This window comes from Capricornis sumatraensis, chromosome 5, assembly GCF_032405125.1.
Source record: "Capricornis sumatraensis isolate serow.1 chromosome 5, serow.2, whole genome shotgun sequence".
NCBI classification, from domain to species: domain Eukaryota; kingdom Metazoa; phylum Chordata; class Mammalia; order Artiodactyla; family Bovidae; genus Capricornis; species Capricornis sumatraensis.
The window spans coordinates 51,100,936-51,128,483 of NC_091073.1; the positions used below are offsets into that span (position 1 = coordinate 51,100,936).

The 27,548-nt window shown below is 34.4% G+C and overlaps 1 protein-coding gene across 3 annotated transcripts in view; it reads left to right on the top strand.

Moving 5' to 3' along the window:
- Positions 1-27,548, top strand: part of KMT2E (lysine methyltransferase 2E (inactive)) — a 93,310-nt gene that overhangs the window by 9,527 nt on the left and 56,235 nt on the right. For 2 of the 3 annotated variants that reach the window (XM_068972522.1, XM_068972524.1), the window contains exon 2: positions 13,177-13,361. In XM_068972522.1, the coding sequence (XP_068828623.1) occupies positions 13,291-13,361 (71 nt within the window). In that variant the 5' untranslated portion in view covers positions 13,177-13,290. Of the gene's footprint in view, positions 1-10,039; positions 10,086-13,176; positions 13,362-27,548 lie in introns of those variants that run through there. The other variant, XM_068972523.1, reaches the window with a different exon arrangement.

The following is a 27,548-nucleotide window of genomic DNA, read 5'->3' on the forward strand; positions in this document are numbered from 1 at the left end:
CTAAATGAAATGACAGATTCTGGAATGTAACAGATACACTAACATGTTAAGATCCAAGAGCCCTTGTTATCTTGTGAGATTTAAATTGTACTTTTTTTTTAAGGACCTTTCTATCTCTGATAATATTATAAACTAAATTCATTTAACGGCAAAGAGTTGAATGCCCTCTGTATGGAAGCATCATGGTAGCTACTAAGTTTAGCTTGCTCATCTTGTACATATTTCCTGTTGAAAGTAACTGATGATTGTGTTGGCTAATGTCCGTGGGATCAGTTTGTATGGTTTTCAGATTTCAGCCTGTGTGATATTTAATCTAGAGTGATGGAGATTTTAAAAGACATTCTGCTGATATATATAGCCTAAACTATCACTTAAAAGAAGCTCCTTATATACTAAAGTAAGTGGTTCATTATGGATTTGGGGAAAAATATTTCTAGTTCAGTCCTCGACTTTACATAGTAATTTCTTCCTCCATGTTCAGATGACTTTTATAAGAGTGGCTGATCAGCTCAGTACATGTGGATTATTTTTTGTTTATATGTAATCTTTTCCATAAAGATCTTTACAGTGAAATTTGAAAGTAAAATTGGACGTAGCCTGTATTTTAGCAAATAATACTAGTCACTGTAGCACTCTACCAACTTTGTTCTTGATTTTTTTTTCTCTTTACTGTAAAATTTCTCAGTGAGTATATGCCTCTAAAAGCTTTTCTGATAGAGATTCAGATCTGTTAGTGTCATGATTCATTTTTGAGGGTGAAATGCATTGATTTTTTCTCTTGAGCTTCAACTGTCTAGTAATATGCTAGTCTTCCATTTCTAGATCTTGTTTTTGTATTAAAGTATGAAGAGGAAGTTGATCTTTGAATACTGTAAGCTCTGGAATCAAAAGACTGGGAAAAATTCCATAAAAGTAAACAGTTTAAATATGGAAAGTATTTTCCCTTTTTAAAATTCATTCTCTTGCTGACTTTGTAGGTTGTTAAATACTTAGAAGTTAAGGTACTCTTGTTTTAAAAAATGTGCTTATTTGGCCGGCATCTGGTCTTAGTTGTGGCATGGGGTCTTTCATTGTGGCATGCAGGTGCTCTCTGGTTATGGAGCTTGGTCTCAATATTTGCTGCATGTGGGCTTAGTTGCCCGTGACATGTGGGATCTTATTTCCCCGATGAGGGATCAAACCCAAGTCCCTTGCATTGGAAGGCAGATTCTTAGCCACTGGACTACCAGGTAAGTCCCAAAAGTACTCTTACTTTATACTTAAGATTTTGATAGTAAATATTTTAAACTCTTTCACTATGTGTTTATTTTCTTTCACCATTTATTTATTTTTATCAATTTGATCTTTAAAATTTTTTTTTAAATTTATTTTTGGCTGCACTGGGTCTTCATTGTTGCATGCAGGCTTTCTCTAGTTCCAGCAAGTGGGGGCTACTCTGTTGCAATGAGTGGGCTTCTCATAGCAGTGGCTTCTCATTGCAGAGCATGGGTGCCAGGGCATGCGGGCATCAGTAGTTGTAGCACATGGATTCAGTTGCTCCGTAGCATGTGGAATCTTCCCAGACCAGGGATTAAACACCTGTCCCTTGTATTGGTAGTCAGATTCTTAGCCATTGGACCCCTAGGAAGTCCCATCATTTGTTCTTTCATGTGTGTGTTCACAATTTTAGTGGCCTTGATACTCAATAGAATTTTGACTGGAAGTAATTAAATTATCGTTGAATTGGAAAATATAAACTTCATGGCTTTAATTCTAAGAGGCACAACACTAATGTCCATAAATGAGTATCTACAGGGTATTTATGTATCTTCTTTTCTCTGTGCATCTACTCTGCAGTGTAGATCTTTCACCCATTTTTCATGAGAGACCTAGAGAGACTGAGGGTCACAGGGCTAGAGTGATCAACAATTTTAAGTCATTTGAAAATCATCATAGCTTTCCAATAATCCTTAAAAAAAGACTAATTCTTGACAAGGTAATGAGAATATACAAATTATTAATCCAAGGCAGTTACTTGAGAAAACTACTCTTAAGATACCCTTGATTATATTAGATTGTCATAACTCATTTCAGGTGTGTCAAAGGCAACTGAATTTTATACACTACTCATTCCCCAGCACATTGAATAGTATTGAGAAAATATATATGCTCAATAAGTATGTTAAGTGAATGAATGCATTTATATTTATTATGTTTTGAAATAACAGAATAGTTGCCATGATGTGGAGAGGGGGAACGCTTAACACTGGAGATTTCTTATATTGTTTGGAGACAAAGTACTCAACTCGATGGTGATAAGCTGTAAGGGTTGTTGATTGTTGGAAACTATTCAGATGATGACGATGATTGGTGGAGGTGGGCATGAAAATTGAGAAAGAGTGAATCTGAAATACTGGGGAGACACAAAAGACTGGATGACTAAATTGACTAGAGAAAAGGATTAAAAATAGAACTGGGAGAATAAAGTACTAATAAAAAGAATGAAATGGAAGAAGATAAAGTGAAAAGATTCTGTTAGAAAGTTTGGTTTTTGCAGTGATGGCAGGTATTTGAATTAATATACAACCTGTGGATGGCTAGGAATAGGGAATCAGAAATGAATGGTTAAATCCAAGATTGGAGACTAATAATGGGGAAGATTGAACCTTAAAGGACAACCACAGTTTCGAGTAATAAAGAAAAAAGAAGCAATTAAAAAACCAAAAAAAAAAAAAAAATGTTTCCAGAAGGAAATCAATCACTAACATTCTTCAATGGCAGATTTTTTGTTTGTTAAGATATGTTCATCTTAAAGGGGAGGAAAGGATTACATGTGTTAAAGAAAATGTGGTTTAAATAAGAATAACTTAGGTGGTACTTCCCTGGTGGCTCAGTGGATAAGAATCTGCCTGCCAAGGCAGGAGACAGGTTTGATCCCTGGTCCGGGAAGCTCCCACATGCCTTGGAGCAACTAAGGCTGAGTGCCACAACTGCTAAGCCTGTACTCTAGAGCCCGGGAGCTGCAGCTGCCGAGCCCATGTGCTGCAGCTACTGAAGCCTGAGTGCCCTAGAGCCCATGCTCCCCAACAAGAGAACCCATTGCAGTGAGAAGCCCACATGCATGACTAGAGAAGAGCCCGCGCAGCAACAAAGACCCAGCACAGCCAGAAACTTAAAAATAAATTTTCTTTTTTAAAGAAAGAATAGCTTAGGTGATGTCCTAGCCACTTTGTTCTAAGCTTTGAGAGCTAGATCCCTCTCTCAGATATAAATATCTCAGTTCTTGCTATAGAGTGAAGTAGATAATCTGTATATCTAACACTTAAAAGTGTGTCAGAATATAAACCAGTGGTTAAAAAATGTAAGTAATATATTCTTTGGGAAGTTAAGAAGGGAAGAGATTAGTGTGTAAGGGGCCTTATAGCTGTAACAGTTTTTTGAGTTAACCTAGGCACATTATTGTTTACAGATAAGGAAAACAGTGATCAGGAGGTTGATCTGCTGACAAACTTAAAGCTAGGTTGTGGCAGAGATGTCAAAGTTGGGAAGTTGAGACTTCAAGGAAGCATTGGTACTTAAAGGATCCTGGAAGGTTTAATAATATTTTTATTATTGGGTGGGATGGATATAAATACAGGGGAATGAAGGAGAATGAGCAAGGACATGGCAACAATCACAAAAAGACTGGCATAATCAGTGGATTTATATATTGGAATATTAGAATGGAACAAGATAACCTGATAATGCCAAGATTAGGAACCAGTTATTACTGTGAGCTATTATGCTTTTTTTAAAATGCTTTTTTAAAGAGGGCAAAATTAGGAAACTAGAGTGGGCTTTGAAGTATATTTAGTGTTTAAGCAAGTGTTCTAAAATAGAGCACTGAAGCAGATCCTTTATATATATATATATATATTTTTTTTTTTTTTTTTCAAGATTACATCCAGACTTACTTAATCAGAATCTCTGGGGTGAGGCCTACAAATCTGTTATTTTCAACTCCTAATTCCATGTGTATGAAAAGGGGGCACTTTGTGGATCTGTGTTTGAGAATCACTGGTTTAAAGGTCAAGTCAGAATAAGAAGAGCAACTACTTAGAAAATTATTCTGCTAGCCTAGTCTAATAGAGTAAAATGTGGACAGTAGGATCAGAAAGGTTTGTTCAAATCCTGTTAATTAGATTTGATGCACGTTGTTTTTATATAGGGAAATGAGAGGATTCAGTTCACTCTAAAATAAATGACTGAAAATAGTGATAGAAGGAATACTTAGTTCATCATGAAGAGAGAACCATTGTTTTGCTTGAGAGTAGGATAAAGAATGAGAAAATAAAATTATTGCCAACTTTGTTTCAGTCAAAAATATACCCTTTCCTGATGACATACTTTTTGTAGGCTAAAAAAGCGAGAATGAACCTGCTTGATAGTCTGTATAGCTTGAGAGACTAAAGATAAATGCAGGATTTGTATTATTTTGATTTTTAGTTGTTATACCTTAATACTACTTTTTTATGAGTGCTTTTGTTTTTTGCCTTTGAATAAGAGAATTCACCAATGAAATAAGTTTTTCATGTCACATGTTGAAGTTAGTATTTCCTTTTAGCTAATGATTTTCAAAATATTCTCCAGGAATTCTTAGGTTTTTAATGAAACTTAACTGGTAGGTGGGAGGATGTGCAGGCAGGGACATTTCCCTGCCACTCTATTTAACCACAGACTTAGCAGATAATGAAGTAAAAATGTTTGCTGTGCCCATTAGCAAGTATCATTAATCACTGTGGCCACTTCCCATTTTTATGTGGCTGTAGCCTCCTTGACACAACACTTGAAGTTGATGCTGGCAATCATTGGGAAAAGCATAGGAGATTAAAACTGTCTTTTATCCTAGAATAAAAATAGATGATTAGATTTTTGTGTAAGATTTTATGTATTTGCAGGAAAGTTTCTATCAGTACTCAAAAATTGAAGGTCACAATTTTAATGTCACTTTAAAATTTTTAAATTTTGAGGTGATTGTAGATTGACATGCAGTTGTAAGAAATAACAAATTCGGTGTGTCTTTTCCCTGGTTTCAGTATGAGCACCATATTAACATTGATTCACACATTATGTTCAGATATCCCATTTTACTTGTCCTTGTGTGTGTGTGTGTATAGTTCTTTTCATTTTTATCACAGGTAGATTCCTATCTCCACCACCACAGTTAAGATACAGAAGTTTTATCACTGCAAGGATCCCTGGTGTTACTCTCTTAGTATTAATGCCACACTAGTCTGTTCTCCATTTCTATAATTTGTCATTCAAGAATGTTAGATAAATGAAATTATACAGTATGTGTGACATTTTGGGGGTTGACTTTTTAATCAGCACAGTTTCTTTGAGATTCATCCAAGTTGTTGCATGTGTCTGTAGTTCATTCGTTTATATTGCTAAGTAGTGTTAATATTATTTTCCCATTTCGTAGCTACCACATAAAACATACAGCTTCAGACTTTTCCTTTTAATCTACAGAACATATTGTCTCTCATTTTCTTTTGTTTGCTTCCCTGTTTTCTTTTATTATCTCAATCCTCAGCTCTGTTAGGACTATTGGGAGCACAGTTTTAAAATTACTGTTGTAAATAACAATGCTTTTTTTCCCTAACTGAAGGAAGGTTTAGAACCCATTGAAGCATGTGGTAATGAGTATAGTACTCATTACTTTTGTACATAAAAGTAAGATATTAAGGAATTGGGAAGATGTGATTCTTAAATTTGAAGATTTATTTTTCTTTTGTGTTTGTATATCAAGCAGTACGTTCTAAGATATATAGTCGTGGGCCACATGGCAAGTAGAAATTGGAATTAGGTAACAGTTTAGAATGAAATACTTTTGTTATTTACATACTGGAGTATGAACAAAGACTAAACTCATTCTGGGAATAGTTTGTGTGTGTGTAGGAAACAGAAGTTGTACATTTATACCCAGAGACTCTAACCAGATGCTAATCACTGAATTGCATAAAGGCTAGATTTTACATTAGAGTTTAGCGATATCCAACACTTTTAAGGAATGATGAACACTTTTAAAGTAATAGCATGCATTAAAAAACTGGATAGTATTGAAATTATTTTAATTCAGGGTTGTTTTAGGGTGCTAATAGGAGTATAGCAGTAGTTTGACAGGTTGAAGAATTGGTGTTTAGAATAGCTTCTCCAGACCCTGTTAGAAAGAGTCGTACCCCAGACATATAGTTCATTATATCATATTCACTATCAACATTTCTCATCATTATAGTATATTTGTTACATTCTGTGAACCAACGCTAAGGTAAGGTAAGGTAAGTCGCTCAGTCGTGTCCGACTCTTTGCGACCCCATGGACTGTAGCCTACCAGGCTTCTCCCTCCATGGGATTTTCCAGGCAAGAGTACTGGAATGGGGTGCCATTTCCTTCTCCTGGCACATCATTAACAATTAAAATTTACATTAGGGCTCACTCTTTGTATTCATGTTGCTGTGTTTTGTTTTGTTTTGTTTTTGAGCTCTTCGCATCTCTAGTGAGCTAAAGATAAGGTAAACTGGATTGCAAGGTAAGCTTGTCCTGGAATACTGCCAAATATTAGCTGATTTGAAAAAGTGCCTCTTTCTTAACTATAGGGGTGGTCTGGTGCTTGTTGGGAAGTATCATGAGGGCTGGTATTGGCTCATTCTTTAAAGAACTTAATCTTATTAAAGCCAGTCTTGTTTTGACAAAAATTTTGTACAAAGGGATTTCAAGGGCCATATGACTTAGTTATTTTAACCATTACTCTGTACAGGTTTTTATTTTAAGAAAATAATTGAAATAGTACGTTTAGAGTTTGTAATAAAGAGGTTTGGCTGTTGGCTTTTTAAGTGCAGCTACTTCTGTCACATTCTCTAAATTTGCAGTTCGTTACCAGAAGCATCCTTTCTCCTTTACTGACAAAAATGGACTCTAGATCAGAAATTCTTAATAAAAAATTCTTTAAAAAAATTCTTTAATTGACTTTTACAAGTATAATAGCTGAGAATTGTCCTACAATACTTTTTTAAAAAATTATCATTATGGTTTATTATAAGATACTGAATATAGTCCCCTGTGCTATACAGTAGGACCCTGTTGTTTATCTATTTTATGTACAGTAAGTTGTATCTGCTAATCCCAAACTCCGAATTTATTCCTTTCCCATCTCCCCTAAATTTGTTTATGTTTGTGAGTCTGTTTCTGTTTTGTAAATAAGATCATTTGTATCATATTTTAGCTTCTGCATATGCCATACGGTCCAATACTCATCTTTTAAAGACTTTTCCTAAATATTTAATTCCTAGAAATATTATCTGGTAATCATACCTTATACTTAACTGAATGTCACACAGAATCCTTTGAAACAATTCAGAAATTTGTTCTGTGATTATTTCTATTTTCAGATGAGAAGCTAATGCTTCAAGAGAATAATCATTATTAATAAGTGGCAGAATATGAAAACTAAAGCATTGCTAACTTGATACTGAATTTAGTACTAAAATATATAGTGAAACTCTGTGGAACTCTCAAATAGAAACAGAAACTGCTTTTTGAACACTGAATTTTTTAAAAAATTTTTTTATTTTTACTATATTTTACTTTACAATACTGTATTGGTTTTGCCATACATTGACATGAATCCACCACGGGTGTACATGCATTCCCAAGCATGAACCCCCCTCCCACCTCCCTCCCCACTGAATTTTATATATAAGTTTCCATTTTTCAAGTAGGTCCATCTGCATTAATCCTGACTACCAGAAGAAAGATTTTTCTAAATGAAGAGTTTATTTGCGCCAAAACTATCACAGTGCAAGTTGAATTGATGAAATTTTTTATCTCTAGGAACAAAATTGTTATCAAAGGAGACTCAAGTTAAAATTCAACTGGTTAGATAGGTGGTCTTTGCTTTATATAGTTTTGTATAAGGAAATGAGTATACTTATGTATACATTGTTGCTGTTTAGTCATTAAGTCATGTCTGACTCTTTGTGACCCCATGGACTGTAGCCCACCTGGCTCCTCTCTTCATTCTTCCCATGCAAGGGTATTGGAATAGGGTGCAGGCAGATTCTTTTCCACTGAGGCACCAGGAGTAATCTCAGATTTGGGTCCTGGTTTCCTTAACTTTTGGGTTGCCTTTTCAACCCACTAGCAAGGCATGTGTTTGTTCCCGAAAATAATAGGGAATTTGAATATTTTCACCCTTCTTGTATATGCTTTGTACTGTCAGTGAAATACTCTTTTAAGCACAAATTTTAGGCTTTGAGCCTGTGCATCTTTACTGATATTTCATAGTGTTTTAATGCATTGTTGTGGGATAGGTGTAAGTTTATGAAGTAGATGAGGTTTGTGGGGAGGAGGGAGCTAAGTAGGTTTTGTTAACTGTTACTTAATGAGCCAGAATAAATGTATAGTCCAGATGTTCTGCAGTGAAACACTTATGTAGTTATTTAATTTCTCTTCTTTTTGAGAGAGGCAGTTGTCAGTTTCTCTCCTTCTAGCTGTAAATTCTAGATTATTTATTTTACCAGTCATCTGGGAAATTTTAATTTCTGAGAAACTAGTGTGTAGGTTCTAGAGTCACACCATTAGGGTTCAAAACTTGATTCTTCTAATTTATTATCTGTGGAACTTTGGATAAGTTTAACCTCTCTGCCTTATCTGTAAAATGGGGATAATAAATGTACCTATGCCATAGGCTCATTGTGAGGATTAAGCATTGAAAACACTCAGTATTTATCATCATTTGTATCATTATATCATTATTATAACCTGTTTTCAGGACATTTGAGTGCTTGTGGAGCACTGTACTGATACATTAACCCAGTTGGAGAAATATATAATTTTTTTTGTAGGTTTTTAGAATCCGATATGTATCAGATTTTGATTATCAGGAATTATCTGTTAATGTACTTAAGACTGAAATTTAAACTAAGATCATCAGCCTAACCTACCTCCATTTATAGTTGAAGCCCACAATAGTGAAATGAGGTGCCCAGAGTTTCATAGGTAGTAACTTCGCAATAGATTTTGATCAACTAGTATTCTTTTTTTATTATACCTTAGTCAATAGATATAAATAAAATTAAAATCTTATATGAATAATGAAGACAGTTTAATTTCTGATTTATAAGGAAATCTCAGTTATGTGGCCTCATAATTTCTTGCAAGTTTGTTTCCTTTCTATTAGTAATTGAGCCCAAAATTCACCCGCTTATTCTCTTAGTGTTACATGTCCAAAGTGTCAACGTGGATCTAATTTTACATGTTTATTGAGTTCTATGTATGTAAGGTGTTTATTAAGGACTGAAAGATAATAATAAGTGATGCTTTCCTCAAAGAGATTGTGTTAAATTGAGCTGGGCCCTAAACAATTTTCCTTATTTTCAACCTTTTTGCCTGTTTGGTATCATATTCATCTTTTCAGTGGTTTTTTTGTTTGTTTGTTTGTTTGTTTTCTGAACCCTTGAAATATGGTTGCAGCCTCAGTTTTCCTGTTTTTCTGATAGACATTTCTAATGTAATTCCTTTTGCTTCTTGCCTTTTATCTCATTTTCCCTACTTTATGGTTTTGCTTGTTTTTGTTTTGGTATCAGTGCCTTTGCTGTGCTGAATCTGTGGGGTTGTTTCATTTTTTTGTTCTCATTTGTTTTTGTTGTTTTGTCCGTGATACACAGCTTTTGGGATCGTAGTTCCCTGACCAGGGATTGAGTGCATGCCCTCAGCAGTGATGGCACAGAGTCCTAACCACTGGACTACCAGGAAATTCTGTGTAATATTGTTTTCTCAATTTCTTTCCAGTTTGATTTGATAGTTAGCATTGTTTCCTTTGCTTCTGTTTGCATTCATCTGTATTAAAGAGTGAAGAATACATTTGTCATTTTAAGAATTAGCTGCTGTCTTTATGAATCCCTTTGGTTTTAGGTTCCATGTTAGAAGTACTATATATACTTTTATGCCATTAATAAATAGCTCAATACTCCTATGTTCACTTGGTTTCTAGGTCTATTCTGGATAGCAGGTTTTGTGAAGACCTTTATTCTTTCTTGGACCTCAGATTTACCAGACATCTCATGGTATTTCCTTTTATATTATTTCTTTAATGGCCGCCATTTATTCTCAATATATTTCGTATATATTTAACTTGCCAGTTGGGTAAACCAGGTTTTTGATTCACATATAAGATATGAAACCTTTGTGGTAGTTTTTCGATTGTTGAATTGTTTTTCTCTAGTTGTTCCCATGTTATAAGTTCACATCTCTTCTACATCTGTATATTATATTGTCTTTTCTTTTCTTATTTTTGAAGACACAGTGATTTGACCCTAATGAGTTTATGATTTAAGTACCAGCTGGATTTTTAAGCAGCGTGAGTTTTCTGGCTATGTAGTTTTTGATAATGAAGTGAAATATTTGCCATTTTTATGATCTCAAAAGATATGACCTCTTGCTTTCTGACCTCTTGTAAGTAAATTCTGATATCATCTTCTCTGCTGAATCAAACTCAAACATCTGTGGTTCTTTTACAGATGTAATGCTGTGTTTATTCTGGGGATGAGCTTCTGTGATTTTAGAAGAAAGGTGCATTTCTGGAAAAAGTGTCATGTGGTTGTTTTTACAGCACTTACTTGCATAGGTTGACAACTCATTTGATTAATGAGGCCAGAGCTGCATTTTCATCCTGGGTGCTCTAATTCATTTACCTGTTCTTTGTAGAGTGCCTGTTTCATTCTGTGCACTGTGCAGGGTTTGAGAGAGAGACAGTAATGACACAAATATACGCTATTGTCTGAAATAGGTTTTTCTGGCATGTTCTTCACTGCTATTTAAAAACAGCTCAAGTATAGTGTTATATATTGAAGATTGTATATTTATGTAAAAATGGGCTGTACTGTTATTAAATACATGCTCAAATAGATGGTTTTAGATTGGAAATACTACTCAGTTACCTAAAATAATACATAATTATTTGACTTCTGTTTTCCAGTTTCTGCCTCTGGTTTAAGAGAGAAAAAAAGCATACAACTATATATTTAGCAACATACACCTAAAAGATAAGGTTTCCTATGAGTCGAAAGATAAGCTGAGCTGAAGAAAGTGTCTACCAACTAGATGCTACCAACAAGGAGTAATTTTTTAAATTGTAATTGTTCTTAGGTCTAGGTCTTCAGCATTTTAAAGAAATACAGAATAATACAACATTTGATTTATATATTGCTTGCATTTTATCATTTAGAAATTTTATAATTTTGTAGCTTCGTGCATATTAATAAATATAGCTTTTTATGAAGTAACTCTAAAACAGTCCCAGGTGCAGAAAAGTAGATAGGGCAGTTGTTTTTAGAGGATAATTTTGATTTGTTGAAAACTGTAAAATCATAGCAAACAGTGAGCTATAATTACATACTTTATTTTTAAAAACTATTAGAAGAATCTCTTTAAATGAGAGCTAGAGAGTTTTAATTTAATCCACATTGTTTTTTGATTATGAAATAGGAGCAACTCTTATGTGACTACCACTTAATGATTGCTAAATATGCATAATGCAGTGTATGAAATGCTTTATAGTCATTTTTTCATTTTTTTCACAGAAACTGTATGAGGATGTATCCCCATTTTATAAACAGAGACCCTGAAGCTTAGAGTGGTTAAATCACTTGTCTAGCTCTCACGTCTACTGTTAAAGTGTTAGAGATAGGTTCCAGTGTTTACGTTTTTAACTTTCAAGTGCAATTGCCTATTATTGTATATTTTTATTGTAACTTATAATCTAGTTGCTCTTCCCCAGTTATATACAGTTTAAAAGTAAAGGCTAGTTTTCTTGGAGAATTCAAACCACTATTACCTCGTTATTTCCCTATTTTGGTATTTTTTTCCCCATAAAATATGAGCTCACAATCTGTATCATCTGTGAAACAGGAATTAACCTGAGTAGATATTCTCAAGCTTACTTGTAAAAATTAAGGGTAAATAAAGAATTGCTATTTGAAGAAATAGTTGTCTTCAGTATTTCAGGTATAACATGAGGGGGACAGTTTTGACTGTTTTTCTTGTTTATATGATTATCTGCTTTGTTCCAAGTTGTATTATATCATTGCTGAAATATTTTAAGTAGATATTTCACACATAGAACATATAGCAGGTGTTTTGGGCTTCCCAGGTGGCTCAGTGGTAAAGAATCCATCTACCAATGCAGAAGACGCGGGTTTGATCCCCAGGTTGGGAAGATCCCCTGGAGGAGGAAATGGCAACCCACTCCAGTATTCTTGCTGGAAAAATCTCACGGACAGAAGAACCTGGTGGGGTACAGTTCATGGGGTCGCAGAGGGTCAGACACAACTGAGCACGCATGCACAATGAATTTAAATTGGAAAAATTGATATTGAAGCTGAATATATTTTCTTTACTATGGTAAATTTCTTTAAACATAATTCAAGTATGTTAGTTTTCTAATTGTATTAGGGATTATTAACTCATGGAAGAAAACTGGAGAAATAGAGAAACTCCCTTAATATACATGTATTTATGTAGAACAGAAAGTGACAACCACTGTAAAACAATTTTATTACAGATAGCTTTTTAAAATATAGAAACAATAGAGTAGAATTGTTTCAAATTCTGGTTTTATCCCTTAAACTGAGCAACTTTGGTTATGTTATTTACCCATAGTTACTTTTGGATTCTTTGGTGGTAAAATGGAGATCCCTACTTGAGTTGTGAGGATTAAATAGATTATCCATGTAAAAGCTTAGTGTGGTGCTTAGTTCACAGTAAGTACTCAGTGTTTGTTAGTTTATTGTTAGATCATTCACTGAACCAGGAAGACTTATTTTTGGAAAGTACTTTAAGAAATTCTGTTTCATTTTTCAAAATGAATAATATTTGTTGGTTCCTTACTAAGCAATATGCCTTAGTAATCCCACTTATGGCACCCTAAATTCATTCCCTGAGGAAGAGTATGATTCAGAAACTTCTTTTGAGCATAATCTCATTACTTAATTCCAGAAAGATGAACAAAATAGAGACTGCCTGAGGAAATTGCACTGATACTGATATTGTAATAAAGAATGCTTTCTTTATGTATTTTACTTTGCTTTATTATAGGTTGACTGCTTCTGAGAATATGAAGATGATTGTTAACTTCTGGTTCCCTTTTCTTTTAAACAGGGTTTGTGGATGCACTTAGATGTTTGCAATGAGCACTGTGGCTGGCATGCCCCAGTGTTTTGGATACCAATGCATAGGACTCCATAGTAATCGAATTTACCAGAGGCGAACGTCATGAGCATAGTGATCCCATTGGGGGTTGATACAGCAGAAACGTCATACTTGGAAATGGCTGCAGGCTCAGAGTAAGTATTTAAATCATAGGTACTTTGGATAGGGAAGAGTAAAATACTTCATATAATTATTTTAGCACAACCAAGCAGTTCTTGATTTGCATTTGTATTTTTCTCATTTTAGATACTTGGCTAAAGTAAAATGTCAGAAGTTTAAAGGCAAAAATTCCTGTAACTAAAATTACTTTTGTAAAGAGCTTTTGAGCCAAAATTCTCTTTTTCTGATTCTTTTTTGTCTCTTCCATTTGCTGATTATTGACAGCAAGTATTAAGATAATAGGTTATTGTTTTTTAAAATTGTGAATCTGTCTTGTTTATATTGGAAAATTAATTTGGTTTTCAATTTGAATCTTTTTAAACTGTAATGTCCATTTAAACACAATTGGCCCTTTTTTTTTTTTATAAGTTGAATTGAAAAATAAAATTCCAGCCAGTTTTAAATAAGAAAAAGGGAGTATTTCCTTCTAGATGAATGTTTTGGCACCTTTTGCTTTTGTGGGAGCCATTTCTGAGGGATTTAGCGAAAGGGTCTTACCTTGCCTTTAAGACTATTTGGTCTTGACAGTTGTGTTGGATAGATTTTCTTTTATTTTTATTTTGAAAGACCACTATGTTAACACTGAATTATTGCTATGAAAATTGATTGTTTTTAGAAAATTTCGAAAGGTTCATGTAACAGTGTTGGAATACTTAAAGAATAGAAAGATGTATGTTTGCTCTCTGATTGAGTATATAGTTGAATTGTGCCAAATGGGACACTCATTGACCAGAAAGTTGAATTTAACTTTTTTGAAAAAAAAAGGAAATTTCTTTCTTTTAGGGCTCCTAAAACTGGTGTGTAGAAAGGACAAAAAACAGTTGATACTCTCTGTTTGCTGGCATTTCAAATGGTCTAGAAATGTTTTCACCACACCTGCTTCTGCCATTAGGAAAGACTCAGGGGTGCGCTCTAATATTCCTATAATATACTACATAGTCCATTTAACTATATGATTATTATAGTTTTTAAATGCCTCTTTTTTTTTTTTTTGTACTATGTTTAAGTTATTTTTGTTGTAAAATAATGGATTCCCAAACAAGGGTACTCTTGTGACTGTTGATTGACATTCCTTCTGCCCAGATAGGGACACTCCTAACAAAGAAAAAAGAACCTGGAAGCAGGGCTTGACAGGCGAGTGGGTCCCAGACTAAAGTACCAGTTTTTCTTAGTGCGTCTGATAGATGCAAATCTATATCTGATAATAGTTATTGGCATTTATTGGTAATAATCAAAGATTTTTTACTTCCTAAAAAATTCACCTTGACAGTTTTTTAAAATTAGCCTCATAAGCACTTACTACAAAATGTAATTTATGAAGTATTTATGTATGAAATAGGAATTAGTCCAGCATACAATGTCAGATGCTCCTTTGTCTAGTTTACATGTTTAGTATATATGCTGTAAGGCAATTCACAAACAGAATAAAAGCCACATATTAATTATACAGTTAAAAAAGAATGAATAATATATTGACAGCAGTTTAGGGGAGAGCTTTCTGCCTGTGTTCTTTATTAAATGCATTTATAAGAGTATTTATAGAATAATTATGATTTATATTATTGAGCCAGATCTTTCCTGGTACAAATATGGACATTTTTATTATTAGAAGATGATCAACTTGTAGGTAATTACAGAATAACTTTTTTTTTTTTAAGAACATTTCTGTTTTAGGAAATTATTTTTTTCTATTCCACATACAAGTATGTGTCCCTTGGGTATGGTATCCCTTACTCAATGGACACAAAAAGTATAGCTGGTACCAATTTCTACTATGAGACAACTATCAATTTTTGTGGCTAAATTTTCAAACTTAAAAACTATATATATATATAAAGCTTTTAGAGCTATTTTCATAAGAAATTTTTATATAATTAACATTTCCTTTTTATTTCAAATATGTAATCAGAAGATACTATACTTGTATTGATGCAAGATCCTGGGGAAAGGGCATATGGGACTTCCCCATATGTTTCTTTGTTAACGTCCTGTGTAGCTACACAATTATTCCAAAATATATTTTTTTTAAGTATTGAATTTTGTTTTACTCGTGTAGCTATATGATGTTATTAATTATATATTAGTTTTATATATATGTGTTTGTTTGGCTGCATTGGCTCTTAATAGTGGCACATGGGATCTTTGATTTTTGCTGCAGCACACAGGGTCTTCAGTAGCCATGTCTGTGGCATCTTTTAGTTGCGGCATGTGGGATCTAGTTCCCTGACCAGTGTTGAACCCAGAACCTCTGCGTTGGGAGTGTGGAGTCTTAGCCACTGGACACACCAGAGAAGTCCCTATTAGTTATATTTTTTTAAAATATGGCTAAAATATATCACTAATAAACTACGATAAAGTTTAGGAAATACTTGATTGTTTATTGAGTGAATTAGTTTACTGAACCAAATTTATACTCATTTCTAAGACTATAAACGGGAATTTATTTAATCACTTACAGTTCATCTAATTTGAATTCATCTAGATAGAATACATGCTATCTGTCACATTTTATAGATAGGAAATTGAAGGTCTGGTTCAGGATCTATAATAACAGACTTGCTAAACTCTAGTCCTGTATTCCCATACTCAGTAACGTTTCTTCTTGGATTATCTCGTCTCTGCAGTAAAACTCATTAGTCTTTGTTACCTATTTCTTTTCCTTTCGTTACTAAGTTTTTAAACATCTTGGGTTTGTCTTGCCTTTCCTGCAGAGTTAGGGATCTTGTATTTTGATTTTTTTCTGTTCCCCATTACCTTGCCACGAGTTGGTTTTACACTTCCAGAACCTCTCAGTTCAAACTAGCCGTATTTCAAGTGTTCTATAGCATATATGTCTAGAGGCCGTTGTATTGGATAGAGAAATTCTAGGTTAAATTACAACCTGTAGGATCTCAGAAGAGAAAAGAACAGTGAAACCTCTGCTAGTTATGAAAATTATGAGATCATAACAATCTATTTCTTTTTGAATAAGAAAGGTAAAGATGTAACTATGAGACAGATATTATTTTCAAATTTTAGGTGAGGAAACGAGTCACAGAGCAGTTACATGGCAGAAGCAAAACTTATTGATGTGTTAATTGTAGGCATTTTCTATTACAGCTTCTTTCCTAGTACTATTACAAAAAATGACTTATATAACGTTAGTAATTTATTTTGATATATGGTTTGCGTAAGTAGTAGCTTTACTTTTAGGGGTAGTAAATTTATTATAATCAATGACTGCATATAATAAAGATATTTTCAGGTCTCTGCTTGAAGATAAGGAATGTGAAAGAAAACCTAGACTCAGTTACCAGTAGATAAATAGGAAAGTTGAGCCAGAGTTCAGCATTTATTAGAACTGTATGTTTTTATCCTGATTGATATAAATTGACCTCTTCTACTGCTTCTTCTGTCTTTTATGTCAGGCAGTCTATCTGAATTACTAAATTGGTTAAAGAAGCAAAGGTTAGAAACCCTTCTAGAGCTGAGAAGTGGGAAGAGGTATTAAATAGGAAGTGTTAAACTGATTCTTTCCTAGTCTTTTTAAAAAAGAAAAACCAAATTACTTTTCCTCTCAGAGACTGGGAACATGATTACTAACATTCTATTCCTTTTAACATTATTTTTACTACCAAATATTCATTTAGAAATCTTTATAATGAGATTTTGGATAAATATGTGTATTTTTGGATGCGGTAGACAAATTAGTAAATGTGACGTATCTAAGTTACATTACTTTGTGAATTACTTTGGAAGTGAATTACTTTGGAAGAGGGCTTTTAGTGCTATAACTGGGAATACAGTAAATGCCTCTCTGTTGACTGAGTACTAAAGGGAGATATCTGGGTTTTCAGTTTCGTTCTGCCACTAATATACCAGTGAGCCCTTGAGACAATTATTGTAGACTTTGATATCTTAATTTGAAAAAGAGGGCCTGAAGTATTAATGTGGCTCTTTTTGACTCCAGAGTTCTGAGATTCAGTACATTTTTGTTTTGTTTATAGTATTTAATATTAGGTTATCTCAGTGTCACTAGAGCCATCTGCTGACAGAATTCACTATTAGTTTGTTGAAATATTTGGCTGCTTGTAATCCGAATTTATATAATTAAAGATACTAAAATGTTTAATGTATAATGAAGTGTTTTCAGTAGCTTTTTACTTGTGTTCCACTAGTATTTAATGTTTCTATTCATGATTTCTTTACACTTTTTATTTGTCAAGAAACTAATACTTTGTGCTGACCATAAAGGTGTTAATTTGCTTATCCTAATTTAGAAGTGCTTTCGTTTAAATGTGATTTGTTTTAATACTAAAAAGAATGTTTTGAAATACTGTTCTTAGCATTGTTTAGAACTGTTGAAATTTACCATTTGCTTTATACTTAAAGTTTTTTCTCTAATTTTTTTTCTTGTCTGTTACATAGTGTGTAAGCAGCTATTATTCCCATTTTACAAAAGAAATGCACCTCCAGGAAATTAAGAGACTTCCCTAAGGCCACATAGTTAGTTAATAAAAAATAGAGTCAATTCCAGAGCAGCTTGGCTCCAGATCCATTTGCCACATAGATCAAAAGAGCTAAGTTTTGTTAATTGAGTTAAATGAAGTAAAATGCCACATGTGGTAAACTGAGGACAGTTGTCACACCAAATCTCTCCATTTAAAAATTTTTCTTAAAAAAAAAAAATAAAATAAAAATTTTTCTTGTATGCCATTGTAATGTGTTTAATTTTAATATATCTTTAAAAAGTGTTAGGTGTAACAAGAATGATAGAAATGTTTTTATCACAAATCTGAAGGAACATAGTGAGAACTCATGGATATCTTTTATATTCATGTTCTATCCATGTGTAATTACTGATACCCAAGTGTCTGTTACTGAATGTTTTAACATTGAAAGAAAAACTAGAGGTTTCACTTAAAATACTCATATAAATTTCTCATTAAAATACAACTGTATTTTGAAGGTTCATATAGGGAAGAAATTAAAATTTTGATGAGGAAGAAGGAAATCATAAAAGTTCAGTTTCAGGAGGAATCAGCTTATTTAATCAATCATTCTAGCCTATTCTTTTTCTCTAAATTCCTCTCTTGATTTTATGATTGGCATTTCTCTCTGTTTAGATCTTCAATTCACCTGACTGCTTAAATGTCTACACTAAAATATATAATGAATGATAATTTATGATGGCTTTTTAAAGAATAAGGATATTTTGGTATAAACAAATACAATTTTAAATTTGTAAAGTGGTTCCAGGAAAATGTGGCAACATCAGGTAGATTACTGCAAACAAAATGGTAGTTGTTCTGCTTTCTGAGTTTTCAACAATAACTTAGGACTGTAACACATTTGAAAATAACCTTTTTCATTTTTAAGAATGGAAATGTTACATAAATAATTTAAATTTTAATGCCCAAATTTGTTCTCCATGTTTGTAAAGTTTATGAAGTAATGACAGTTAAAGTGGTATAGATTTAGAGTTACCAGAAATCAGGCTTTATGTAACTCTAATAAAATAATACATGGTACCATTTTGTAATACAGAAATGAGGTAAAGCTGTTTACATCATTAGGTCATTAATCCATAGACAAAATAGCACTCTGATAAATCTCACAGGAGGTGGGGATAATACAGTTTGACAGAAATAGTATTAGACCAACCTAAGAGATCTAGGCTTTAGTATTTGGTTTGTTATTATAATTCCACGTGACTTAAAATTAAGACTTGATTTTGTAAATGTGGAATCTGAAATCCAGAGAGCTTATGTTTCATGTCTCATGGATACACAGTGACTTAATGATAATCAGTTTGTGGCACTTAGATCAGTTGGAGGTTGAACAATGTGATATTTAAAATACCTTCTAGAACAGTTCCTGAATATCACTTAGGAGCAGCAGGTACTGTTTCCCTGAATAGTTCTGTCCTACTATACTCAATGTCACAACAAGCAGAACTCAGCGAATGCTTCTCCACCCCTTGCTTCCTGATAGCATTGTCTGGGAATCCAAGAATTGCCCTCCACATTACACCTGTATAGACTCAGCAGAAGCAGATCTATTACCACTAATTCTAGGCCAGAACAAAAGTACTTCCAATCTGAGGGAAAGAAATCCATATTCTACCCCTCCCTTGAAGCCATTTGCTAAGCATCCCCACTACATCTTTGCTCTACCTGCTCCACTAAATGAGTCTTAGCAACAGCATTTTACCTTTTCTAAAACCCAGTATCACTTCACAGGGTCAGAGGTAGGTTCTGAGAGTGGCTGTTTCAGATTAAATCTTGACCCTGTATCAGTATTATCTCCACTTGTCATTCTTTTGGTTCCTTGGGCACTGTCTCAATTGTCAGTCTATTCAGATGCTTGAATGCTTGCGTCCTTCACTCTTCTTCCAACTGCTCCATACAAATTGACTTTTACTTTTACCCTGCTACTGGCATGTTGAAGCTAATGCATAGTTTTCAGGCCTCATATTGTTTGTTGTCTCAGGAGGATTTATTACTTTTGATTCTCTGTACCTTTGGCTTTAGTGAAACTAGCCTTTTGTGGTTTTCTTTCTTTCTTTTAACAAATTATAGTAAAATATACATAACATAAAGTTTACTGTTTTAACTAGTTTTAACTGTACAGTTCAGCAGCATTCAGTACATTCATAGTGTTACTGCAATGTCCAGGCAAGAGATGACAAAGACTTGGACTAGGGAGAGAAGTGTACTGATTGTAAATGTATATTGGAAGAGCCAGAATTGATCAAAGAATTAGATGTGGTGGGTGAGGGCAAATGAATAATCAAGAATGATACTTTATGGTTTTGGATTAAGCAACTGGATGGAGAGTTGTTTAAAGAAGAAGATGAGCCGGGGGAAAAGAGAAAACATTTATGGGCAGAAAAGAAAATCAAGCAAAAATGAGAAAGAGTGGCCAGTTAAGTGTGGTATCTAGAAAGCTAGCAAAGGTAAATCTTTTTAGGAAGGGAACATTTATTTCACATGCTGAAAAGTCTATATAAACTACAATTACCAATTAGTTTGACAGTATGGATAGTTATCGTGGTCTTGTGCAGCCTGATATTGAGCACAAACGACTCTTTCAAGGAGTTTTCTAAAAAGAGGAACAGAGAAATGACAAATGAAAGGGGGCAGGAGTTTTAAATGGAATAATAAATAAAGACAGCAGTGATCTAATATAGAGGTAGACTGAAGATGTAAGACACGAGGGATAGTTGCTGGCAAGAGTAAAGTGTACAGATCTTGAAAAGGTGAGAAGGGATAAGGTCCAGAGAGCAAGTGGAAGAATAGGGTTGGTAATACAAAGTGGCATTTTTCCATTTTTATAAGAGAAAAACAATTTGAGTGTAAATGCTAGATTTTAGATATGGAATTGTGTTCCCAGTACCTAAAACAGTAGCTGATATATAATAAACCCTCAATAATTATTTATTAATAAATTAATAAGAAATTCCTGTTGAGTTGATGTTACATTTTCAAAGAAAATTATACCATTACACTAGTAGCACTTGCTAAAGCCAAATGGTACTCTATTACAATCAGTTCCTTCCCCAAATTTGCTTTCTCTAAACAAGCAGTCAGCAAACTAGGATCACTGAGCCAAACCCAGCCTGCTGCCTGATTTTTGTGAGTAAGATTTTATTGAGACTCAGTCATGCCCACTTGTTTAATTATATTTTCTGGCTTTCCGTGTACAATAGAGGTGAGAAGTTGCAATAGAAACCATATTGTTTGAGGTCCTGAATATATTTACTCTCTGGTTCTTTACAGAAAAAGTTGGTTGGCTCCAGCTCTAAATTTAATTTAATTCTCTTTTTTTGGCTGCACTGCACAGCATGTGGGATCTTAGTTCCCCAGGCAGGCATTGAACCCGTGCCCCCTGCATTGGAAGCGCCCAGTCTTAGCCACTGGACCACCAGGGAAGTCCCTGGTTTAATTTTAAATTCCAAAATCTGGGATGTAAAAAAGGGTTTTCTACAACAAACATCTACTTTATAGTCATGAGACATCTAAATTAAGAGGTCTAGTAATATGGAGAGCTATTTGGGTGAAGCTAATGAAATAGAATTAGATTAAAGATGATTTGGAAGTCGTGAACACATAGGAAATGGTGAAAACTATAGTAGTGGATGAAACCTCCAATGTATAAAGTACCGACACCTAGAAAACAAACATTTAGGAGATAGGGAAAAGAAAAATTTAAAAAGATTAAGGCATTAAAAAAAATGGGAAACAGTTTGGTACTTTCTCAAAATGTTAAACAGAATTTATGACCCAGAAAAAGAACTGAAATCAAAGGCTCAAAACAGATATTTGTATACCAGTATCCATAGCAGCATTACTCGCAATAGACAAAAGGTCTGTGTTAGACAAAAGGTCTATGTTAGACAAAAGGTGTAACATCTCAAGTGTCCATCAACAGATGAATGGACAAATCAAAATGTGGCCCATCTATACAATGGAATATTAGCCATAAAAAAGAATAGAATTCTGAAACATGGTATAAAGTGGATGAAACTTGAAAATGTTATGCTAAGTAAAATAAAACAGACATAAAATGATATATATTTTATGATTCCATTTATGTACGTTGTCTTATGTTGCGAAGAGTTGGACACGACTGAGCAACTGAACTGATGTAAATTGTCTAGAATGGGCAAATATAGATAGATAGTAAAGGTTACCAGGTGATTGGACCTGGAGAAGGTAAGAGATATGAGAACAAAGTGTCTGTTTGAGAGGATGAAGAAGTTTGGAAACAGTAGTAAGACATGAATCATAAGGCTTGAAGGTCTCTTTGTGAACCCTGAAACTTACTACTTACAAATGATTGTTGAATGCTCGTTATCTTAGTTAATTCTATTTCATTTGTGTAGGAAAGGTAGAACTAAGGCTAAATATTTTTAGAGCCTCTTCATGGTAGACAGATATAAGGGACTATAGAATTGAACAAAATGTCCCTATATGAGAAAAAAAAATATGTGATTTCAGTAAGTTGAATGGTATAGTTCTTTAAAGTAACAGTTCCAGTTAGTGCCTATTTCAAGTGAAAGTGTTAGTCACTCAGTCATGTCCAACTCTTTGCAACCCCATCAACTGTAGCCTACCAGGCTCCTCTGTCCATGGGATTCTCCAGCCAAGAATACTGGAGTGGGTTGCCATGCTCTTCTCCAGGGGATCTTCCTGACCCAGGGATGGAACCCAGTTCTCCCACATTGCAGGCAGATTCGTTATTGTTTAACAGTTCTGGTTAGTGCCTAATTCAGGCAGCTGGAAACTAGCACAATTAAAACAGCAACAAGATAGAGATTGAAATTTGCTGCATTATTTGAGTGACTGAGTACTAACCATGATAGAAGACCTTGGGACAGAATACAAAAGGAGGAGGGGTATAAAGTTCTTCAGTATGAAAATTTTAACAAGTGATGGTATTTTTTTAAGTGATTTTAACTAGGAAATTTAAATCGTATTATCTTAAACCAATGAATATTAAGTTCCCAAATCTCACAGTTAAGAGTAGGAGTTTAAAATAAAAGTTTATTTTCTCAACTGTAGAGTCTGTGTAAAGCTCTCTTTTTGGAAGCTCTTTAGTAATGTGCTATAAATCAAAAACAAGCCCTTGAAGATGACTCAAGCTTTGTGTGGCTAAATAGTCAAATAAAAAGTTTCTTTCAGAATTCTAAACAGTCTTAAATGGAAAAATTGACTCAAAGAAGTTCAGGATATCATGTAACAACTAGAAATTGTTGTTTAGTCACTCAGTCATGTCTGACTCTTGGCAACACCATGGACTGTGTAGCATGCCAGGCTCCCCTGTCCTTCACCATCTCCCAGAACTTACTCAGACTCCTGTCCATAGAGTCAGTGATCCCATCCAACCATCTTGTCCTCTTTTATTCCTGCCTTCAATCTTTCCCAGCATCAGAGTCAATTTTTTAATGAGTCGGCTCTTCACATCAGGTGGCCAAAGTATTGGAACTTCAGCATCAGGCCTTCCAATGAATATTCAGGATTGATTTTCTTTATAATTGACTGGTTTGATCTCCTTGCAGTCCATGGGACTCTCACAAGCCTTCTCCAACACCACAGTTCAAAAGCATAAATTCTTCAGCACTCAGCCTTCCTTATGGTCCAACTCTCACATGCATACACAACTACTAGGAAAACCATAGCTTTGATTATACAGACTTTTGTCGGCAAAGATATTAGCATTAAACAACTTTTTAGTGTCTTTTAATTTCATGGCTGTAGTCACCATCTGCAGTGATTTTGGAGCCCAAGAAAATAAAGTCTGTTACTGTTTCCATTGTTTCCCCATCTGTTTGCCAGAAGTGATGGGACCGGATGCCATGATCTTCGTTTTTTGAATGTTCGGTTTTAAGCCAGCCCTTTCACTCTCTTCTGTGACCTTCATCAAGAGGCTCTTTAGTTCCTCTTTGCTTTCTGCTATAAGGGTGGTGTCATCTACATATCTGAGGTTATTGATGTTTCTTCCCGCAATCTTCATTCCAGCTTGTGAGTCATCCAACCATGCATTTCGCATGATATACTCTGCATATAAGTTAAATAAGCAGGGTGACACTATACAGCATTGACGTACTCCTTTCCCAATTTGGAACCAGTCTGTTGTTCCATGTCCGGTTCTAACTGTTGCTTCTTGATCTGCATACACGTATCTCAGGAGGCAGGTGAGATGGTCTAGTATTCCCATCTTTAAGAATTTCTCACAGTTTGTTGTGTTCCACACAGTCAAAGACTTTATAAAGCATACTCAGTGAAGCAGAAGTATATGTTTTTCTGAAATTCTCTTGCTTTTTCTGTGATCCAGCAGATGTTGGCAATTTGATCTCTGTTTCCTCTGCCTTTTCTAAATCCAGCTTGAACATCTGGAAGTTCTCGGTTCACATACTGTTGAAGCCTAGCTTGGAGAATTTTGAGCATTACTTTGCTAGCATGTGAAATGAGTGCAAATCGTGTGGTAGTTTGAACATTGCCCTTCTTTGGGATTGGAATGAAAACTGACCTTTTCCAGTCCTATGGCCACTGCTGAGTTTTCCAAATTTGCTGGCATATTGAGTGCAGCCCTTTCACAGCATCATCTTTTAGGATTTGAAAAGCTCAGCTGGAATTCCATCACCTCTCCTAGCTTTGTTCGTGTTGCTTCCTAAAGCCTGCTTGATTTCACACTCCACGATGTCTGGCTCTAGGTGGGTAATGACACCATCATGGTTATCTGGGTTGTTAAGATTGCTTTTGTATAGTTCTTCTATGTATTCTTGTCACCTCTTCTTAATATCTTCTGTTACTGTTAAGTCTGTACCATTTCTGTCCTTGTTATTGTGCCCATCTTTGCAAGAAATGTTCCCTTGGTAACTAGTTTTCAAGCGATCTCTAGTCTTTCCCATTCTGTTGTTTTTCTGTTCCTTTGCATTGATCACTGAGGAAGGCTTTCTTATCTCTCCTTGCTATTCTTTGGAACTCTGCATTCAAATGGGTATATCTTTCCTTTTCTCCTTTGCCTTTTGCTTCTCTTCTTTTCTTTTTTTAAATATTTATTTATTTGGCTGCATGGGTCTTAGTTGAGACATGTGGGATCTAGTTCCCTGACCAGGGATTGAACCTGAGTCCCCTGCATTGGTAGCACAGAATCTTAGCCATTGGACCACCAGGGAAGTCCCTTCTCTTAATTTCTAAGCTATTTGTAAGGCGGCCTCAGACAACCACTTTGCCTTTTTGCATTTATTTTTCTTGATAGTTTTGATCACTGTCTTCTGTACCATGTTACAAACCTCCGTCCACAGTTCTTCAGGCACTGTCAGATGTAATCCCTTGAATCTATTTGTTCCTTCAACTGTGTAATTGTAAGGGATTTGATTTAGGTCATATTTGAATGGCCTAGTGGTTTTCCCTACTTTCTTCTGTTTAAGTCTGAATTTTCCAATAAGGGGTTCATGATCTGAACCACAGTCAGCTCACGTCTTGTTTTTGCTGACTGTATAGAATTTCTCCATCTTTGGCTGCAATGAATGTAATCAATCTGATTTCAGTATTGACGACCTGTGATGTCCATGTGAAGAATTGTCTCTTGTTAGAAGAGGGTATTGCTATGATCAGTTCTCTTGGCAAAACTCTGTAACAACTATTTACATAAAAACATATTTTTTGCATATTATCTCTTTAGCCATGCAGTATAAAAAAATTATTAAAGCTTTGTGGTAATGTTCCAGGAGATTTTGAGAAAGTTCCCATAACCATAATGTAGTAATTTTTGTTACTGTCAGTTCTTGCTGTGCATTGTCCATGTGTAAATATAGTAGCTTTGCTCAAATTTAATTAAGCATTTTCTCCTGGTTGGACATTTAAATAATTACTACTTGAATACCTGGTTTTAGGAATAGTATTACAAAGAACACCTCAATTCTGTGAGTAATTACTTAGTGGAAATTAATTTTATTAGAATAAATTTCCAATAACGGGGTTACTGGATCTAAAGGATATTTGACTTGGTATTTGTCACAAAGTTGTTTTCGGATTTACTGTATGCTTTGAGGATATTTAGCACCATGGGACTTTTTAAAGAACATTTCTAAGAATGTCTGGTGCCCTGTTTTTTGTTCTCTGTTAAATACTATCTTACGGTTCAGGAAAATCCTTAAACTGTCTCAACCCATTTCTTTTTAAATTGTTACCTTTTAAAAATTACTTTTAGTAAGTATCAGCGTAGAAATGAAGATGTTTTCTGCCTTCTTGCATTGCCAGCTTTTCAGTACTTAGAGCTTTAATTTTTTACAGTGTTGTGCTATTTTCTGCTGTTCAGTGTTGCTGTATTTTCTGCAAAGTGGCTTAGTTATACACATATGCATTCATTTTTCTGTTCTTCTCCATTATGGTTTATCCCAGGAGATTGGGTATAGTTCTAGGTGCTGTAGAGGAGGACGTTGTTATTTATCCATGTTAAATATAGTACTTTGCATCTACTAACCTCAAACTTCCAGTCTATCCCTCTCTCTTTCCCTCCCCGTCTGACAACCACAGTCTGTTGTCTATGTCTGTGAGTCTGCTTCTGTTTTATAGATAGGTTCATTTGTGCTATATTTTAAATTCCACATATGAATGATACCATGCATTATTTGTCTTTCTATGTCTGACTGACTTCACTTAGTATGATGATCTCTAGCTACATCCATGTTGTTGCAAACAGTCTATCTCATCCTCTTTATGGCTGAGTTGTATTCCATGGTATAATCTGTGCCACATCTTCCTTATCCTTTCCTCTGTCAGTGGACATGTAGGTTGTTTTCATGTCTTGGCAATTGTGAATAGTACTGTATAGCTTTAATTCGAATCATGAGGTTATGCAAAGGATTTGTGGCTTGTTTACATGCTTGAATTTATCTATATTTGGGCTGAAAGTCTTGTTTAATTCCCACCCATTATCTACTCCAAAATAGAAATTTCTTGCCACACTTTAAATCTCTAAAAGTGATTCTTTCTATAATGGCCATAATTCTTACATGTTGCTCTAATAATCAGGAATTGCTAAAACTCTACTTCTTCCCTCTATGTATTTTTAAAAATATTTATTTATTTATTTACTTGGCTGCATTGGATCTTTCATTGTGGCACACAGATTCTCTCGTTGTGATGCATGGGCCCAGAGCACATGAGTTCAGTAGTTGAGGCAGTCAGGTTTAGTTGCTCTGTAGGATCTTAGTTCTCTGATCAAATATCAAACTGGTATCCTCTGTATTGCCAGGTGGATTCTTAACCAGCGGACCACCAGGGGAGTCTTCCCGCTGTGTATTTTAAAAAGAATTTGAAAGGAATCAATATTATAATCAAAGCAGTTTATTTGTTCATTTTATGTGAATTTTATCCTTTTGTTCAGCATGTCTGCCTCAAGAAATCCGTGTTGTAGAAATACCATTATGTAAACAGAAAATGATATATAAAACAGTGTACAATTGCAATGATATCTTTAACACTGAAGAATAGGAACAATTTAAACATCCAGTACGGAATTTATTAAATAAACTATGGTACATTCATATAATGAAATAAGCAGTTATTATAGAAAACAAGACAGCACTATGTGTTAACATTGGAAGGTTGCAAAAGCAAATTGTGAATTTGTTGTTGTTTAATCACTAAGTTGTGCCTGACTCTTTGGGA